The sequence below is a fragment of the Macrotis lagotis genome, chromosome X (assembly GCF_037893015.1).
Source record: "Macrotis lagotis isolate mMagLag1 chromosome X, bilby.v1.9.chrom.fasta, whole genome shotgun sequence".
Taxonomy (NCBI): domain Eukaryota; kingdom Metazoa; phylum Chordata; class Mammalia; order Peramelemorphia; family Peramelidae; genus Macrotis; species Macrotis lagotis.
In genome coordinates this window covers 700,928,404-700,949,173 of record NC_133666.1, presented here as the reverse complement: position 1 = coordinate 700,949,173, position 20,770 = coordinate 700,928,404, and the positions used below count along the sequence as shown (strand labels likewise).

Sequence of the window (20,770 nt, the reverse complement as noted above, 5' to 3'; positions counted from 1 at the left end):
TAACTCAAGATTATATGGAAAATATAAATAAAATCAGATTTCCCCATTAGTATAGCACAAGATAGCTCAAAAGCTCTTACTCTTCACTTACAAAACTGACTGTACTGAAATTCTATTCCTTAACACAAAAATTAAAGAGGTTCCTACATTAATAGATTTTCATCTCTTTTCTTTAAGCTCGTTCACTTTTGTCTAATTATACTCACATCATTCTAAAAGAATGAGATATTTCAAGAACTGAATCTTATAAATATAGCAAGGTCAAGGACAAAGTAAACTCTCACTTAGGCCATGGAATGACAATAAATTCAGATCAAAGAGTAAGATGTTTCCCTCTTGTAGCTTGTTACCATATTTTAGATGCTTAATATTAATATAATAACTAATAGGTTCAGCATTATAAAAACAAACTTCCACTTTGTCTATACTGATAACAAATTGGCTATGAGAGCTACAAGCAGAGACATAATTACTAATAGCATCAAAGCTGATCACTATATGGAATGGAAGAAGGGGAAGGTGAGGGGGGAGTGATGAGCCTTACTCTCATCAGAAGTGGTTCAGAGAGTAATCTCTCTTACTATAAAGGAAAATAGGAGAGGGAAGAGAAGGGGAGGGGAGGAGGGGGTGTAGGTAATAGAACAGTGGGAGAGGGTAATCAGATGCAACACAGTTTTGAGGAGGAATAGAATGAAAGCAGAAAGAGAATAAAAAAATGGGGGTGGGGGAATAGGATGGAAGGAAATACAGCTAGCAATAGCAATTGTGGGAAAAAATATTGAAGCAAATTCTCTGATGCACTTATGATAAAGAAAGTTATCCATCCCAAAGATAGAGTTGATTGTGTCTGAATAAAGACTGAAGCACACTTTTTTCCTCACTTTATTTTTCTTGAGGTTTCCCTTTCTTTGTGTGTTGGGGGGCAGGGTTAAGTTTACTTTTATAATATGACTATTATAGCAGTTTTTCCTGGCTACACACTTTTAACTTATACCAAATGACTTGCTTTCTCAATGAGGGGAATGGGATGGGAGGAAGAGAGAGAATTTGGATATCAAGGTTTTGGAAGTAAATGTTGAAACTTGATGTTGTATGTAGCTGGGGGGGATTCGAAAGTAAAATAAATTTTAAAAAATTTTGCAAATTAAAAAAATAGATTAACTGATTTTTTTTAATGACACTATAAAAATAGCCTAGAATATAGAACCAAATAAAACAGATTTCTTTTGTGGAGAATGAATTAAGAAGAATGAAACCTTAGCTTACCTAAGGACAAATAAAGCCAGATATTCACTAGCCTTAGATCTCAGATATACCTTCCACAGAGTTACTGATGTGTCTCTTTAAGATCTCATTTAAGACTGATCAAAAAATAAAACAATCCTACAGTTGAACCTCAAAGAATATTTAGTGTCTCCCAAAAATGTTTTATCCTCAAATTATAAAGTCTCCCTAATCGTAGTAGTTTTGGTTACAATTGTTATCAATCTCATAAAATTATTGTAATAAACTAGTCTATAAATAAAAATTACTAGGACTTCTAAAAATCACAAAATATTTTAAATATATTTTTAAACTTGTACATTCCTTCTGAAAAGTATTTCTCTTTCTTAAAAATAGCTTAAAATGTATCCAAATTACAAAAAGAATAATCACTAAACTTCCAAGAAGTAAATTAGTTGGAAACCTCAAAAATTATAATTTTCTCTCTTATTTAACCTTAAAGCAAAAATAAATCTTTCAACAGTTTATCAACATTAAGTTCATATTAATTGCCTGAGTAACATAAAATAGATCCCCTAAGTAGTATAACAGCATAACAAATTCCTACTCATCAAAAATTCCTAAATATCATCCCCATCTCTTAAAAGATGTTAACAATGAGAAAGAAATTCATTTTTTCTAAGCCAAAAGGATCACATACAATTAAATTAGACTCATCACAATAACAAAGTTTTCCAGGCCCTTAAAAATTTATTCAATATCTTTTTTTTCTTTTGTCTTAAACTATATCACTAGGAATTAAGAAAAATAATTGAGTTCTAGAATCACATATAAATAGTGAATATGTGATAGTTCACTTAAAGCTCAGAAAATCAACACTCAATTGCTATAAACCTACAAATTAACGTATATATATATACATACATATACATATGTATGTATGTATGTATGTATGTATGTATTGAAGAAGGCTTGAAACACTACTATTTTTTGCAAGAATTCTCATTTTCTCAGTAGGAATTTCATAACACAGAAAACATTTGGACCAAGCTGAAAAGAATTTATGACTAGATGGTTCTAAAATCCTTCTGAATTTACAGAGGAGATTTTACTAAGTCTTTTCTTGGTATAATTTCTAGCTTTCCATTTGAAAATAGCTGTCGATACTTATTAAAATAATTACTCCAAACAGTTTAGTTAACAATCTCATTATTTTTGTAAATGGTTGTCGAATACTTTTAGATGAACTGCCTCTTTAAAAACAGTACTTCAGAATATTCCAATACATGGTCAACATATCTGATAAAATAATCTAATAGCTTCCTAAGCAATCCTTTTTTTAAAAAAGAATATAATTCTAAAGCTAAAAATCTAGATTATAAGAGAAATTGCTTTTCTTTTTTTAAATTTTTTTATTTGTTTAAGACAACGAAGTTAAGAGTGACTTGCTAGGGGCAGGTAGGTAACGCAGCGGATAGAGCACCAGCCCTGGAGTCAGGAGGACCTGAGTTCAAATCCAGCCTCAGACACTTCATAATTACCTAGCTGTGTGGCCTTGGGCAAGCCACTTAACCCCATTTGCCTTGCAAATACCTAAAAAAAGAGTGACATGCTAAAAAAAACACAAAGAGTGACTTGCCCAAGGCCACACAGCTAGGCAATTATGAAGTGTCTGAGGATGGATTTGAACTCAGGCACTTCTGACTCCAGGGCTGGTGCTCTATTCACTGCACTACTTAGCTGCCACCAAGAAATTGCTTTCTAATAACAAAGCTGATATGATCATTTGCCAAATTGTACAATGTATGAAAGTTCAGAAATATACCAATATCCTAAACTAGATTAAGCATTTAAAATTTGACACAAAAACATTTACCAATCAGGTGGACTTGATTTAGTAGAACGTGCTTCTAAACTACATTACCTAGAAAATCCCTCATCTCATCACTGTTGACATTGTTGATCACTTCTAACAACCCAAATAAAGTTAGAAAATATGAAGAAATTATATCTTCTCAAAAGAGATAATCAAAACAGTTAATTTTCATATAAAAAACCTTGTATCAAGTAATATAAGATCATGTAATGCTCACAACAGCCCTAGGAGGAGTTTAATGAACCCCTTCTAGAGGAGTAAACTGAGGTAAAGAGAACTTTCTTGAGAGTCTACAGTTAATCGGTATCTTGATACCAAATAACAAATATCTATTCAAGTTAGGTTGTAATTTATCATAATAATCCTGTTAAAGAAAGCATACTTAGATACCATTTATTTCATTCAGGACAGATTTTGACTTAGACCAAATCAGAAATGTATTTATAATACCCAGTGGTAACATTTTAATTTCTAAGGTTCAATATTCTTAGAACTTTAAAAGAAAATGATTATCCATAAATTCATTTTACCTTTTTTTTTAAGATACAAGGTGACAAGCTCCAGTTTTGCATAAATGGAGCTAGTATCCCTTTCCTCTAAATTTGAGCCTTCTAGATGAAGGGCATTCTAACTTACCCTGACCATCCTCCTGGGAATTTCAAGCAATTTATACTAGGAAATATTTATAAAGTATTAGAAAACAGTTGGAAATTACAAGTTATCATCTGACTAGTTTAAATTCTGCTGAGCTAAAATATCCCAAATTCTAACATGACTTGTTGCTTTTCACCCAAGCAAAGACATTTAAGGAATTTAATTTAGTGCTGCTAGTTTCCCCGGGTAGAAATAATAAGAGTTTTCAGAAAGTTTAATAATAATTAAATAATTGCGCACTACAAGAAAACACTTGAAATCATAAAAACTAGTATCTCTACCAAATCCAATATTTATATAGGGACTTCCTATAGATTTATCCTGAAAGGTGGTCAGACATGATTAACCATATCCATATTAACCATAATTACAAGCTTATCTAAACTTATTCTTAGACTAAAGCTGGTTACAGACTGATTTCTAAAATCTTTTTCTTTTCAATTTTCAGTTGTAAATTGAAGTCAAATTATTCCCTTGAACCACCCAAGCATTGGTGTTAGATGCTAAATCTTAAAATACTGACACCCTAATTCAGTTGCTAATCTGTTATTATTGCTCATTTTCACATCAGTTTCAACAGCTAAATCCATAATCCAAAAGAACTAAAAAAGAATTCATATTTCTAACAATATTCCTAATATAAAAAATGATCAAATCAATATTGGGCATTGTCTTTATCCATAATATAAAATCACATAACTGGTATAACTTGATGGAAAACCCATAGATAACACGTTTCTTAATATAGCATAATAGTAATAATGATAAATAAATTTCATTTAATATGAGATCAGAATATATTCATTTATACCTGCATTTCTTTTCCCAATGTTATGATACAGAACCCAAATTTATACTTTCCATTATTTAATATTACATGTTACACAAGGGTTATTTATTCCAAGCATTTTATATAATAGGATTCACTATTTCCAGCTAGTCTACTGCCAAAGATTGTAAAGCGACAGTATATAACAAGAGGGAATTGAAACACATGGTGTCCTCCATTTTGATTCCTCTTAGCACACTCTCAATATATTGTCGATTGACTTTCAAATCAAGTGGCAAAATTCTTATTCTCAATCTTTATCCTTAAAATAAAGTCAAGGGGCAGCTAGGTGGCACAGTGGATAGAGCACTGGCCCTGGAGTCAGGAGGACCTGAGTTCAAATCCGTCATCAGACACTTAATAATTACCCAGCTGTGTGGCCTTGGGCAAGTCACTTAACCCCATTGCCTTGCAAAAACCTAAAAAAAAAAGTCAAACTTCCTCATCCTCTTTCAACAGGCTTACGCCATCTAAAGCTCACCCAAGGGCATCCAGAGCAACTAACCAGGGAAAAGATATCCTTGGAGCAGGGGAGCTTGCTGCTACCCACCTTCTAATGTGAAAAGTATGTCACCATTTTTCTCATCTACTTTTAAAAAATATTTTATTCATTTGTTTTTCTAATTACACACAATGGTAGTTTTTACCAATCATTTTTTGCAAGATTTTGAGTTCATATGCCCAAATGGCAACAAAAATGTGCATACTCTTTGATCCAGCAATACCACTACTGGGTCTATACCCTGAAGAGATGATGAAAAAGGGTAAAAACATCACTTGTACAAAAATATTCATAGCAAACCTTTTTGTGGTGGCAAAGAATTGGAAATCAAGTAAATGTCCTTCAATTGGGGAATGGCTTAGCAAACTGTGGTATATGTATGTCATGGAACATTATTGTTCTATTAGCAACCAGGAGGGATGAGAATTCATGGAAGCCTGGAGGGATTTGCATGAACTGATGCTGAGTGAGATGAGCAACAATCAGGGACAATTTGGGGCTGTCTGCAAAGAAGAAAACCATCTGTATCCAGAGAAAGAATTGTGGAGTTTGAACAAAGACCAAGGACTATTACCTTAAATTTAGAAAAATACTGGTATCTTATTGTCTGATCTTGTTATCTCTTATACTTTATGTTTCTTCCTTAAGGATGTGATTTCTCTCTCATCACACTCAATTTGGAACAATGTATACCATGGAAACAATGTAAAGACTGACACTTTGCTTTCTGTGGGGGGTGGGGAGGGAAGTAAGATGGGGGGAAAAATTGTAAAACTCAAAATAAATAAAATCTTTAATAAAGAAAAAAAAGTAAGGGGAGGAGTATAGGAAGAAACATAATGAAATGCCAGACTGGAGTTGAGGGAAAAAATTTAGCTAGCTAAAGAGTGTCTAAGTGAATAGAGAGCTAAAACATTTTAAAATTAATGAGTTTTTTACCTTAAAACTAAAACATAATAAATGAAAACCTCTTTTATAAAAAAAAATTTGAGTTCATTTTTCTCCCTCCCTCCCTTCCCCACCCTCTCCTCTTCTTACAGAAAGCACCTTGCACTAGGCTCTACATATATAACCATGCTAAACATAGGTTCATATTGATCATGTTGTGAGAGAAGAATCAAATGAAAATGGAAGAAAGAAAAGAGTAGAGAGGGAAAAAATGACATAATACAACTTTTAAAAATTGAATTTTGATCTTCATTTAGACTTCACACTCTCTTCTCTGGATATGGATGGTATTTTCCATCATAAGTCTTTTAAAATTGTCTTTGATTATTGTACTGCTGAAATGAATATGTCCATCGTGGCTAATTATCATCCCTTATTGTTTTTAGTTTCTGGAATGTTCTTCTGGCTCTCCTCATTTCAAGCTGAATCTTCTGATATTTCCATGCTAGTCTCTATTATCAAACCAATGTCTTATAGTAACCCTACTTTTCTAAACCATGGAGTTAATTTTACCCCAGGAGATTATCCTTAATAATTTGCACATCACACAATTTAGATGCTCTCGAGGAGACAAAAGAGTTCCAAATCTCTCATTCTTCCAGAACCTGCACTGTCTATTCCTAATCCCAGTAAAGGAAGAAGTTTGTGGGACAAATAATATTTTTAAAAAATCCATTAAGACATTTTTAGTGATTACAAAATCAGTTAGGAAACATGCAGTGACTCGTGTTACTATTGAAACAGAGTGGGGTTCTGGCCTCTCCCAAACCCTGTTAACAGATAAAATTCCCGAATGCCTACTTAACACAGTTTTACAAATTAAAAATCACTCACCTTAATTTTTGTCCTGCTCTGCTTTAATTTTTAGAGTCCCAGGAGTTAACACTTAATAATTTACAGATCACACCCTTCTCTTAGTCCTTCATTAGCATTACTTATTTTTGAAAAACAGTTTTTACAATGTAAATATATATTTTAAACAAATTACTGAAATCCTGAACAGATTGGATTTAAGGCTGCTCTAAGAACCCTGATCAATGTATTACAAGATGAAAAACTTATTTCTGAAGTTTTAATCACATTGTCCTGATGCCAGATTGGGGAGGGGGGAGAGGGAGAGAGAACAAGAACAAAGACAGTTCTCCAGGTTTAATTTAAATATTCTAAAGTGACTTTAATTAACCTCACTTGTGATGATAAGCTTGATCCTACATACCAGCTTTTTCTGGCTACAAGCAAGTCCACAGACACACACACACACACACACACACACACACACACACACCCCTTAATTATTCAAAAGCCCCAAAGCTTGAAAGCTAGAAGTGTAAGCTTACAGATTCTCTCACAAACTATTGGCCCAGATTTCACTATTTGAAAGTCAAGTCCTACATTCAGAATATATTGCAAGTACATTTGTGGTTCTCCAGAAGTCTGAGATGTTATCAGCTTGGAACTGCAAGTTAAAATCCCACCAAAGGGAAACAAACAAAACAAAACAAAACAAAACCCTCAGAGTTTTTACTCAGAAAAAGATCCCTTCTCTGATTCTATCCCATAAACTAACTCCAGGTAGAGTATCCCCTTGTTTTTTCAGTTCCCTTATTTAATAAGCTCATCTTGGGACAGCTAGGTGACACAGTGGATAGAGCACCAACCTTGGATTCAGAAGGACCTGAGTTGAAATCCAGCCTCAGACACTTAAAAATAATTGCCTAGCTGTGTGACCATGGGCAAGTCACTTAACCCCATTGCCTTGCAAAAAATTTTAAAAAAAAATATTTTTCAAGGCAATGGGGTTGTGACTTGCCCAAGGTCAAAAAACAAAACAAATGAGTTAATCTTAGAAAACTTCACACTAATGGACTCATGAAAACCCCAAAAGCTTGAAAGCTAGGATTGTGGTTCACTAGCAATTGGTTTTCTAAACTGAGTATTCATAAAATTCCAAATTCCCCAGGTAGGGAGAAAGGGAGGCTGGTGACTTAGCACAGCCCCACTCCACTCAAATCCAATTCATGCGCTTGTCATGGCATCACTTTCCTAATGTCTTGATTTTCTTCAAAAATGAAGGACAAACAACAAGTTTGCTTTTTTTTTTCAGGCAGACACATCTACTAGAAAATCAACCTCCCTGTGAAAGTGAAAATTATATAAAAGCTACAGTATAAACACTAAGAACAGACAGACTAAGCCAGCTAAAATTTACTTATTAAAAGCTAGAAGCAGATCATGGCCAGTGTTCCAAACAGAGCCCAGTGGAGAACAGCTCATTGTTAAGAGTCCAGAGTGAAAGAACTCTGATCCCTTAGTGATTATCCCTTGTGACATTTAAAAAGATTCAAGTGACATAGTTTCTAGAGTATCTTAATCATTTTCTAATAAGACTAGCACATTATTAATAAAAGGATGGTGAGGTTGTTGTTTGGCCTTCAAAGAGGACCCTGACCTGAGGGATGGAATACCATGAGATGCAAGTCAGGGGGAGCTGTTCAAAGTCAACAGATTCACTTTCTGCTCTGGAAGGGGTCCTGGTTTATATGCCTGAGGGGTGGCATACAACTAGGGTTGATTAACACAATGACAGGAGTGGGCTAAATTAAATTAAAGTTCTTGGGATATGTGATTTAGAGCACTCAAATCTTGGTCAAAGAGACATCAATTTCCATATCACCTAGTTTGGGTAATAGGGAAAAATCAACATTTCCCCAGTCTGGCTGAGCAAACATAGGAATCAGAAATATACCCTATTATCCCATACTTAGAATTTCTTTTCTCTGATTAGATCTTAACTGGGGTAAGATGTCCTACACTGGCTGGTTTGTGGATGAGAAAGTAGAAAAGGAGGAAAACCTTAGTCCTAATACAATAATTAATTTTTAAATATAAGAAATATTCACTGAAAATGGGGGGGTAGAGTCAAGATGGTGGTGTGAAGGCAGCATTTCCCTGGAACTCCTTCCCCCCAAAACTCCAAAAGCCATCAAATGATGACTCTAGCCAAAATTTAGAGGGGCAGAAGCCACAGAAAGACTGAGTGATACATTTTCCCAGTCCAAGAAAACTTAAAAGCCCCATGAGAAAGGTGTGTTTCACCAGGACTAGGAGTTGGAAAAAAGCTCCAACCTGCAGCACAGCCCAGCACAGCCCAGCATAGCACAGCACAGTCCAGAGATCACTGGGAGCAGTTTGAAGGGGTGGTGAGAGAACTGTGCTGCACCAGAATGAATGTGGAGTAAGGAGCACTGACCTTAGAACCTGCAGTGAGAATCAGGAGAAACCAGCCTGCACCTCCAGAGCACAGCCCAGACAGTAAGGGGAGACTGCAGAAATATCTTTGCTCTCCCTGGGGCAGGACTTTGGCCTTCTACACTAAAATAGCAGGGATCTTCCTCACAACTCCAGGACAGAGGGGAGACCTGTGGTCATCTACATAAGCACAGGCAAGGGAGCATAAGACCTTGGAGGAATAGAGGTCCCAGTGCAGTGCCCCCCCAAAAACCCCAAAGCCTTGGAAGTGCTGTAAATTAGTCTTGGGCTGAGGAAATGAGTAAATAACAGAAAAAGAATCTGACCATAGAGAATTACTTTAGATCCATGGAAGATCAAAACACATACTCAGATGATGACAAAATCAAAGATTCCATATCCAAAGCCCCCAAGAGAAATAGAAAATGGGCTCAGACTATGGATGAGCTCAAAAAAAAAATTCATTGCTAACAACCTTCTTGGAGGATCTAACATCAAAACCTTACACATCACTCAACTGAAAATCAGAGCATCTCAGATATTTCTAATAAGAGGCATTTCAGGATCAGTCTTTCAATATTTATTGTATCCAGATCCTAAATATACTTCCATCCTCCCAAGAAATCCAACACAAATGATTCCTTCAGTTTCTAGCCACAGTTGAGACTAGGCTAGTCAGTCCTGTTAGGCTTCTCTATCTGAACTCAAAGACATCCGTGTCTTTAAGGATCCATACCAATAAGGATACTGGAAGGTAGAATATGGGAGTGGGGTAAAAATGGGGAGTAAAAAGTGGGGAGAATTCTGATAACTCTTATCTCTATACCTTTTCAAGGGCATACAGCCCTGGGGAAGGAAAGAGAAGTGCAGAAGAGAAAGAGAGAAACAGACAAATTCAGAGAGATAGAGATAAAGAAAGAAGAAATATAGAAGTACAGATGAAAATACTGATAGAAATAGAGACAAAACCCTAAAGATGAAAAAAAAAAAACAAAGGCAGACAATGGAATAAAAAGAAAAAACAGAGAGACAGAGAAAGATACAGAGAGAGGCAGATAAAGACACATAGAAAGAAAGAACATTTCTTCTCTTTAGCTTTATAAGATTATCAAAGAAATGAGACCTAATGTGCAAGAACAAAAGTTGGAGTGAGAAAGTCCAGTGGCTATAGAGTCATTTTTTTCCATTTCTTTAAAAAGAGAACACTATAAAATCCCATCAATGAAAATAAACTCTTTCATACAGATAGGCACTTACTGATAACTCCTACAGTCTTTGTTAGGCTGACTTGTAAAAAGTGCTGCTTCTATGACATTGCTGACTTTCACTGCATATAGAGGGAGAAAGCTTCCAATCACCAGGTCCCCGTCTCTGCTCAGACTGGGGTTGATTTTGGGGAAGCAGATGGGCTCCTCTCTCCTACACACTGAAGCAGGAAGCTGCAGGGGCAGTATTAAAAGCAGGGTGGGAAGCAGCCAGAAAGTGTCTCTCTGAATAGAAAGCACCATCTCTCTGAACATCAGCGTAAGCCCCAAACCTGGGAGAATCCAAGGAGCTGCCAAGACCAGAGCAAAGTCAATTGCTTGAGTCATTGATGGGGAACTGTCCAGCATCTGAAATATTACAGATGTTGGGCGGCTGGGTGGTGCAGGGGATAGAGCACCAGCCTTGGAGTCAGGAGTACCTGGGTTCAAATCTGACCTCAGACACTTAATAATTACCTAGCTGTGTGGCCTTGGGCAAGCCACTTAACCCCATTGCCTTGAAAAATATAAAACAAACAAACAAAAAACCCCCAAAACCGAAATATTACAAATGTGCCATCTAGAGTCCTCCATTTATATCTGAGGAAACAAAACAGAACATGAGTCAGGCCCTTATCCAGGATAAGGACAAAACTGTAAATTCAAGGACTAAATTTATGAAGTTTCCTTTGCCATTTGGCAGCACTGCCTCTAAGTAGCCTCGTGGTTAGTTACTGGGATGGGTCCCTCCCCTGATGTCCCAGTCTCCAGAGAGACATCTGGGTCCATTGGGATATCTCAGGACGATCCTTTCCTGGGCATCTCCAGCTGTGTCTCTGCATCCAAGGGAAAAACACAAGTGGAATAATATGTTTTGACTTCCCTCCCTTGTTCCCAGAAGAGCTTAAGAGATAGTTGGAACTTTAGAATTTCAGAGAGTCCTCAGCCACAGATACTTGTGTATTCCTGTGACAACACAAGGATACAGGGACTCTGCAATCAGTACATTTGATAACTTCAGGGAAGAGCCTCTAGGAAGGGACATTGTATCAACATAAATTAATAAAACTTTCAGTTCAGAGAACTGAGCTAAGAGCTGATCATTCATGGTCATAATTGTCCAGTAGGCCAGAGTTCATTTGTACTAGTTTCCATACCCAAAATACAGAAGAATCACATTCTAAATCCTGTCCTTGGATATGCTTATGAATCCCTTCCCTCAACATACTCAGAATCATAGAAGTTTAGAGATGGAGTTTTCCTAATTCAGCTTTACCAATCTTCTTCAATGAAGAACTTTGGAGATGTATCAGTGACGCAAGTTTTCTGGCCATATTCACATATTAGGGATTCATATTTTTCCCCAAGACCACAAACTCTTAGAATTCATAAGTGAAAGGCAATTTTGCATCCTTACCCTCATTTGAAAGATAAGACTAGGTCCATAGGCATAATAGAGCTTGACTACATTTCCACAGAAAGCAGCAAAAGCAAGCTTCAAATTCAGGACATCTGATCCCATCTCTCATAAAAGACAAAGAATAATAAAATCAAAATCAAAAGAATGGAAAACAAAAAGAGAATGTGAAACATTTTATTAGAACAACAATTGATCACATCAAGGAGAAATGTAAGAAACATTGGACTAACTGAAAGTTGCAATCAGAAAAAGATTCAGGCTCCTAGACTTCAGTTCTAGACACTAAACTTCAAGGAATTATTTTTAAAATTGCTCTGACATTTAGAAATAGAGGGTAAAATAGAAATCAACAAAAAATCCATTTATCACCTGACAGATCCTAGGATGGAAACTCAAAGGAACAATATCCCTAAGCCTTGAAGCTCCCAGGTCAAGGAGAAAATAGGGTGAGCAACTTAAAAAGACACAATTTAAATACTATGGAGTATAGTCAGAATAACACAAGATTGAACAGCTTCTACATTGAAAGACTCAAGGGTGTGAAGCATAATATTCCAACAAGGAAAGAAGCTGAGTTTGCAGCCAAGAATAACTTGCCCAGCAAATCTGAGTGTAATCCTGCATGGGAAAAAATGGTCATTTAACAAATTAAAGGACTTTCAGAGATATTCATAAGACCAAACCTAAATAGAGAATTTGACCTATAAGAATCTGGAGAAACATAAAAATGTAAATAGGAAAGAAGAAATACAAGGGATTTAAGAAGTTTAAACTGCTGTTTCTTACATGGGAAAATGTTATTTGTAATTTTCAAGAAAAGTTATCCTTACTTGCTCCTAAAAGACATTAATAGAAAACTATGCAGATATATATGTGAATATATATTACATACAAACATGCATGTATATAAATATGTGCATCAATGGATTGTTTTCTCCACTATGAGTTGGGGAAATAAGAAGGGAGACAGTTGACTCTAAAATGTAACCAAAAAATCAATTAAATTATATTTAGAATAAATAGTTAACAACAGTCATTGTGTCCCTTGTCTTCTCTTCTCCATTTAAACATTCCCTTCAGAACATTCAGATTATCCTTATATGGTAGAGATTTGAAGCATCTTATTTACCCTTATTGTTATTAGATATCAAAGTCTCTTTTTTCCCCAAATTACTAATCTTATAATACTGACAAATGATGCAAAATAATGGAACAACAGACTCCTTTTCCATTTCATAAATGAATTTTCCATTTGCTATAAGACATCGATGTTCTGTGGAAAGACTGCCACTCTCACCACTTTCACTCTCACCATTTCATCTTTGCAAATTTTACAATATTAGATGCTCAATAATACTTACTAATAAAAAATATTCTCTGGACTGAATGTAATGTTCCAGATAAATGGTACAAAGGAATGAATCTTTTTCAGTTCACAATGCAATAAAAATTACATTTAAGAACCACAAAGAATAAAACCTAGAGACTAAACAGTCTAATATTAAAGAATTAATGGTTTAAAGAATAAATTATAAAAACAATAATTTCATTGAAGAGAATGAAAATAATGAGACACCATATCAACTTAGGGAATACACAAAAAAGCAGTAATCAGTACTAAATTTACATCTCCAAATGCTTACATTAATAAAATAGAGAAAAGACCAATGAATTGGGTATGGATTTAAAAATTAAAGATAAGACTGATAAAATTAATTGTAAAATCCCAATGAATTAATAAATATTGGTTTTTTTAAAGCAGGAAAATAGATAAACCATTGGTTAATTTGATTTAAAAAAGAAAAGTAAAACAAATTACTAATATTAAAAATGAAAAAGGTTAATGCATCATTAATGAAGATGAAATGAAAGTATTGCAGGCCATGCTGGGCGGTCCTGTGCCAGTGTCTCCTATGCTTCATGATCAGTTCCAGAGTTCTTCAGTGAGACCTTCAGGGTATCCCAGTGTCACTTCTTCTGACCCCACTGTGAGCACTTGCCCTGTGTGAGTTCTTTTGGCACACATACTTCTGGCATTCTAACAACATGAGCAGCTCATTGTAGTTGCCCTCTCTCTGTAGAAATGTTGAATGCTAAGCATTTTAGCTCAAGAAAGGACTCAGTGTCTAGTATCTTCTCCTGCCAAGTGATCTTTAGAATCTTCATAAGACAATTTAAATGGAAGCAATTCAATTTCCTAACATGGCCCTGGTAGACTGTCCAGGTTTTACAGACACATGGCAGTGAGGTCAAACCAAGAGCTCTGTAGACCTTCAGTTTGGTAGTCAGTCTAATACCTCTTCTCTCCCACACATTCTTTGAGAGCCTCCCAAATACTAAGTTAGCTCTGCAATTTGAGTGTCAACCTCATTGTCAATGTCTATCTCACTGGAAAGGACATTGACAAGGGAAGTGAACTTGTCCTTAGTACTCAAAACTCTTCTATTTGCTGTGATCAGTGGTTCCAGGTGGGGTGCTGACTGATGGAACACCTGCTTTTTCTTGTTGTTGTTAGACCAAAATTAGCACAAACAGCAGAGAATCGATCCATACTCTGATGAATCTCTGTTTTAGAGGTTGCATTGAGTGTACAATCATCTGCAAACAGAAGATCATGCACCAACATTTCCTCCACTTTGATCTTGACTTGTAATCTTTTCAATTTGAAGACTTTGCCATCTATATGACATAATGTCCAGTCCATCATCATTGCACACTGAGTTTAGCTCAAGAGAGGACTTCAGTTTCAGTGTCTTCTGCCAACAATGATTAAAAGAGAAATACCCCGTGATTGTCACAGGACAATCTATTCCCTGTACCTTTATACAGATGGACAATGGAAGCATCCTTGAATTTTTAGGGATAACCTCTTCATGTCATCATATTACCTGGAAAATTTCAGTCAGCTTTTGGATGAGAATGGATTTCCCTATCTTGTAGATCTTAAATGGGATAGAATCAGCACCAGGTGCTTTGCCACCTGAAAGCGGTTTAATGGCACTCAAAACCTCTTCTTCAGTTGGAACTTCAACCAAGGACTAATTGCCTTCAACTTGAAGTAAATAGTCAGTGGCTTCTGCATTGATTGATGAAGGTCTCTTAATAACACTGTGGAAGTGTACCTCCCATCTCTCTAGGATTATGTCTCTATTGTTGATCGATGTGGATCCATCAGCACTGAGTAGTTGAGATGCACCATAGGTCTTTGGTCCATAAATAGCCTTCAGGACATCATAAAAGCATTTCAGTTTGTTCCTGTCTGCATAAAACTGAATTTCATCTGCCTTCTTGCTAATTTTAACCACATGACCAGTATTCTCTGGAGATGTATAGCATTTTTCATCATGAGTCCTTTGGAATTGTCTTGGATCATTGTATTGCTGAGAATAGTTGCCATTCACAATTGTTTATCATACAATATTACTATTATTTTCTCCAATATTCTCCTGGTTCTGTCCAATTCATGTTGTATTAGTTCATGTAAGACTTTCCAGGTTCTTCTGAAATCATCCTGCTTGTCATTTCATAATAATACTCCATTTTAAGTGATGTTTTTAGAAAACATAATACATTTTTATTTGCTAGCTAATTTATTACATTTTGTTGTTCATCCTTCATTCTTGAAGAGGACCATTGGTATGAGGAACCAGATGTTTTGATTTGACTTGGTTTAAAGTGAGGCAGAGCTATGCAGATTTCAGCCTCATTCTCTCCTCCAGAATCATCAGAGGCCAGCAGCAAAACAGTTCAAGATGGCCTTGGATTATAGGAAGACTGTTTTTTAAGAAGATGAGGAAGATGGGTAAGGGTCCAACTCCTCACAAATATTATCAGTACTAAATAGTGGCATTATCCTTTGAATCCCCTTTCCTTTCTCTGCAAAATTCCAGAGTTCCCAGAATTCCCTTCCCTTCATGGCTTCCTCCTCAAACTGCTCCTAATCTCTTCTTTTAGCTGAGGAAAAAAAGCATTTTCCAGTAGATCCTATGGCAGATAGAAAGCTAACCTGGCATGGTTAAGTTTTCCACATTAAGCCTTCCATTCTGAAAACACTTCATTTTGGATCCTAAGTTTCTCTTAGCTTCTCTACATTACTGCTAAAGAAATGTATAGATTCTTCCAGAAGACGACAGTCCCCTAGCTGCAGCATCTATATGAAAGTGGACATGGATCAGGGGAAAAATTGATCAATTTTATAAGTATTCTAATTAATTTGATGAGATTTAGAGACATATAAAGAAATCTCTCTAGAAAGAATGGGGGCGGGCTGCTAGGTAGCACAGTGGATAGAGCACCAGCCCTGGAGTCAGGAGTACTTGAGTTCAAATCCAGCCTCAGACACTTAATAATTACCTAGCTGTGTGGTCTTGGGAAAGCCACTTAATCCTGTTTGCCTTGCAAAAACCTAAAAAAAAAAAAGAATGGGTGTGTGCTCACTACTCCCTTTCTGAAAAATCTCAGAGGATTCCCAGTATCTAGAAAATAACTGAATGACTGGAAATCAAGAGGCAAGACTCTTTTCAAGGAAGCTGCCCCTTCCCATGATCTCCAAACAACATCAAACTATTTAACTGAGATGTATGTAAAGCCTGAGAGACAGAGTTTCTTGGTAATTAGTGATTTGTTTAATTAGCCTAGTAAAAAATAAATTGATGGTCGGTAATCTCTCTCAATAACCGAAGACCAATTTATTGCAACAACTTGATAGTGGTGATAACAACTGTGTCCAGTCCTACTGGAATGTAGTGAGACTTTGCTTTTTGAGTACAAATCTTATTCTTGTTTAGCTTTGTTTCTTGTTTAGTGTTGTGTGAGAATGTGTCTTTGGACCAATGTTTCATTGTTTCAAGACAAAAAAGTCAGTAGTTCAGTGACAGTGGCACCTGAGATCTAAAGCCAGTGGATATTTGTCCCTGAGAAAAATGCTGGGAGAGTGTCCTTGGGAAGGATAAAGTAGGAAACTCTTCAACAGCTGGTTAATTCTGAATCTGGCTGTGATGTCCTGCCATATACTTGGTTTCTTATTTTTTTTATACATGAATGGAGTCATTCTGTGTCTTTGGACTTGGGTCTAGAGGACCAGTGTTGATGCTATTATAATGTCCCTGCTTCTTCCTCTCCTAACACATCTCCCTAACCAGGGCAAGTTAAGCTGTGATAGTTTTATGATAAATCTTTTTGCACTACCTTAGCATCTCTTACGGCTTTCAGTCTAAGACCATAATTATTAACATATTTTGAACAACTAAGTAGATAAGTATTTAACCTTATAATCTGCTTGCTAATGGTTAGATATTTTTGAATATGCTAAAGTCCTTTAAATATCTCACATGGTATATGGGTAATTAGATGTAAGGGTTTTTGAACAGATAATCTCTTAAAGAGGCATACAATTTTGCTCGGGGTTATTAAGTAATGTGGGATTAATACTTGGACACAGAGCATGCTCTGGGATACAAATGAATCGCAAAATAGTCTGTAGAGAATTTGAGAGCAGTGGTCAGTGTGGATTTAATACCTAGTTTATTTGGACAAGGTTAACAACTGAAAATGTTTGAGTACAATTCTTTCAATGATATATGGACTATATCTTAGCAGCATCTTTAGTTACCAATGGAATTAAAGAAGTATCCCTGAAAGAGTATTGTGAAGTTTATGCTCCAGTGTAGTATTAATTTCTTAGCAGAGAGACTTCTGGGGTGGAGCCAGGATGGCAACATGAACCCAACATGCTCCCGGATCTTTTCCCTACCAAAGATAAATGAAACCTCTGAACTGACATTCAAGCTCCAGATCCCACCAAGAAAAAGAGAAGATCCCAAGAAGTTTTCAACAGTAGACATCATGAAGGATCTTCTGTGAAGGTCTGTCTGTTTGGGGAAAAAAAGGAAAATAAAACCCAGGAAGCAGGAGAGCAGGAAAGCCAGTGGAAGCCTTTTAGCCACAGTGCAGTCCAGGTCCTGAAAGCTTGACAACAGTAGAGATCCTGGCAGCGATATATTGCAAGCCAATGGGGAGGATCCCAACCTCAAAGTCTGAACCCTGGGAACACCTGGGTAAAAGACAGGACTGGCTTGGGAACAAACCACTACTAAGTCAGAACCTGGAAACAAAGTAAGAAACAAATCTCTACAAAGGCAAGGCCTGGATTGCATAGGCAACATCTTAGCCAAAGACAAATCAGGGATCAGACTCCAGTCCCAGCAAAAACAAAATAAACCCAAAACTTGGATCTATAATCCCTATACCCCCGGAACAGAACTAAAACAGCAAAGATGAGCAAAAACTTAAGAGCCCTCATATAGAAAATTACTTTGCAGCTAAAGATAATAAGGTCATTTGGAACATGAAATCAGTGAAAAAACACTCACAGGGAAGTCTCAAAAGAGTCTATGAATTGGACTCAAATTCAAAAACTCACAGAAGAGCTTTAAAAAGAATTTAAAAAAACCAAAGAAGACAGAAAGAAGAAAAATGGAGAAAAAAAGAAACGAGAATCATGCAGGAAAATTATGAAAAATTGACCAAAGAATTCAACACCTTTAAAAAGGAAACATAAAAGATAATTGAAGAAAATAAAACCCTAAAAATTGGAATTGAACAGATAGAAACCATTGAATTTATAAGATTATAAGATTCAATAAAACAGAATAAAAAAGTTGAAAAAATGAAGAAAATGTAAAGTACCTTTTAGGAAAAAAAAACAACTTGGAAAAAAAATCCAAGAGAGTAATCTACAAATCATCAAACTATCAGAAAGCCTAGATCAAACAATGAACCTGGAAAACACCGTGCAAGAAATTATTAGGTAAAACCATCCAAATCTGCTAGAACAAGGACAATATAACCATTGAAAGAATACACGGAACCTGTCCAGAAGGAAACCCCAGGATAAAAACTCCAAGGGTTGTTAAAAAAATTCCGGAACTCTCAAATAAAGAAAAAAATATTGCAAACAGCAAAAAGGAAATAATTTAAATACAAAGGAAACACAATCTGACTCATACAGGACCTATCAGCCTCAATACTGAAGGACCAGAAGACCTGGAATATTATATATTGGAGGGCAAAGGGTTTAGGATTACAACCAAGAATTTACTACCCTGCAAATTTCAGCATATACTGTCAAGGTAAAAGACGGTTGTTCAACAAAATAGAGGACTTCCAGAATTTTCTGACGCAAAGACCTGAACTGAACAGAGAATTCAATCATCAAACACACAATAAGAAATTCATAAAAAAGTAAAGGGAAGGGGAGGGGAAAAAACAAATGCGGGGTCCTTGGAACCTGACAGGAGGGATAGAGTTGGCGAAATGAGTTGAGTCAACAAGTGGGGAAAGGTAGGAGCAGGTTGACTGACTGTCAGCTGCTTAGATTTATTTTTATAGTCTCAGAATCATATCAAACAAGTAAACTAAAATCATTTCCATGGTTACAAAAGTATACAATTTTCATCATTAATCATATAGTTCATATGGTTATGAGTTTGATCATGTAGTGATTACAAGTGTGATTATCAATCATGTAATTAATTTTCTTGTCCCTGCTCAGACCGTGATGACCTCAACCTGCCTGTTGCCTAGTTGGTTGCTGCATAGTAAAGTTATTAATTAAACAGAACTTTCCTTATAATAATCTTTGATATAATTTGTTTAATGGAATGCTTTTTATGTTTTTGTACCACATATGTAATGTTTTTCGTTATGCTCCCTTGACAACCTATAGTGAGGGTAGTTAAGTTTGTCCACCCGTGTTGACTCCTTCAGTAACCAATTTTCCTTTCAGCCCTTGTTGGTAGACGCTATGGTTTCTACGACTTTTTATTCTTTCCCAATAAATTAAGGCCGTTAGAGTTCACATATTGGTTACCTATACTAACTATTCTCTCACCATCTTTATCAGATATTCCTGTGTATGGTAAGGGAGGCAAAATTGTTGATTTCCCTGGAATTCTATCTGACTCAGCTTGTATCTGGTTTCCCTGAATATATTCTGACATCTCCCTGGAGCTCCCAGTGCTGTATCTTCCAGCTTTTTGTATGCCTCAGGGAGAGGCAGTCCTGCTAAATTTGGACAGAGTTCACAATTTGTTTTATTCAAGGAATTTCTCTGAAATCCTTCCTTTATAGTCATTCCACTATTAGGATAAGTAAGTTTTGCAATCAATAATAGATCCATAAATATGAGTATACATGGAATCCCTATATATATTGAAAAAGGAAATGTTGTTCCATAAGGCAGTGTGACTGCCTTGAGTCTTCTTGTTGTGACTGTGTCAAACAGCTTAGAGACCCTGGCTCCCAACAAACAAAAACAAAACAAATGTTAATCAAGACCATCAAATTGTATACCTTCCCTAAAAGGGAAGATATAACACTTCTAATTCTTGAGATTTTACTTCTCTTAGGATAATTAAAGGATTGAATATAATTGAAGAAATTGGACTTAGAGGATAGGGGTAGAGTTAAGTCTTAGCTCTCCGTTGAAATGTTCCAACATGATCTCACTATGTTTGAGACAAAAAAAAAGCCCTGATGAAAAACAGGGGTGTTAACACTAAATTTAAATGCCTCAGTATCTTTTGACCCCTTTCAATTCTGCTGGGCTGACAAAACTTACTGCTTTCTCTGATGAGAGTATCACAAACTTGGCAGTCCTGAGTCAGTGTCTGCCATAACTTACAATCATTTGTAAAGTTCTCAAGTGAGCCTCACATAGCTTTCCATTACTTAGAACCCTTTAAGATTCTTGTAGTTAATTAAATCAGGATTTAAATTAATCCTTACTTCACTTAACCTGCATTAAGTATCCTAGTTGAAGAGG

The 20,770-nt window shown here is 36.0% G+C and overlaps 1 protein-coding gene across 1 annotated transcript in view; it reads right to left on the bottom strand.

Moving 5' to 3' along the window:
* The window catches only part of LOC141499659 (vomeronasal type-2 receptor 26-like), a 49,466-nt gene extending 38,592 nt beyond the window's left edge, over positions 1 to 10,874 (bottom strand). Inside the window, exon 1 of the mRNA XM_074202311.1 lies at positions 10,540 to 10,874. Coding sequence (XP_074058412.1) covers positions 10,540 to 10,874 — 335 coding nt within the window. The remainder of the gene's footprint in view (positions 1 to 10,539) is intronic.
* Positions 10,875 to 20,770: the final 9,896 nt, after the last annotated feature.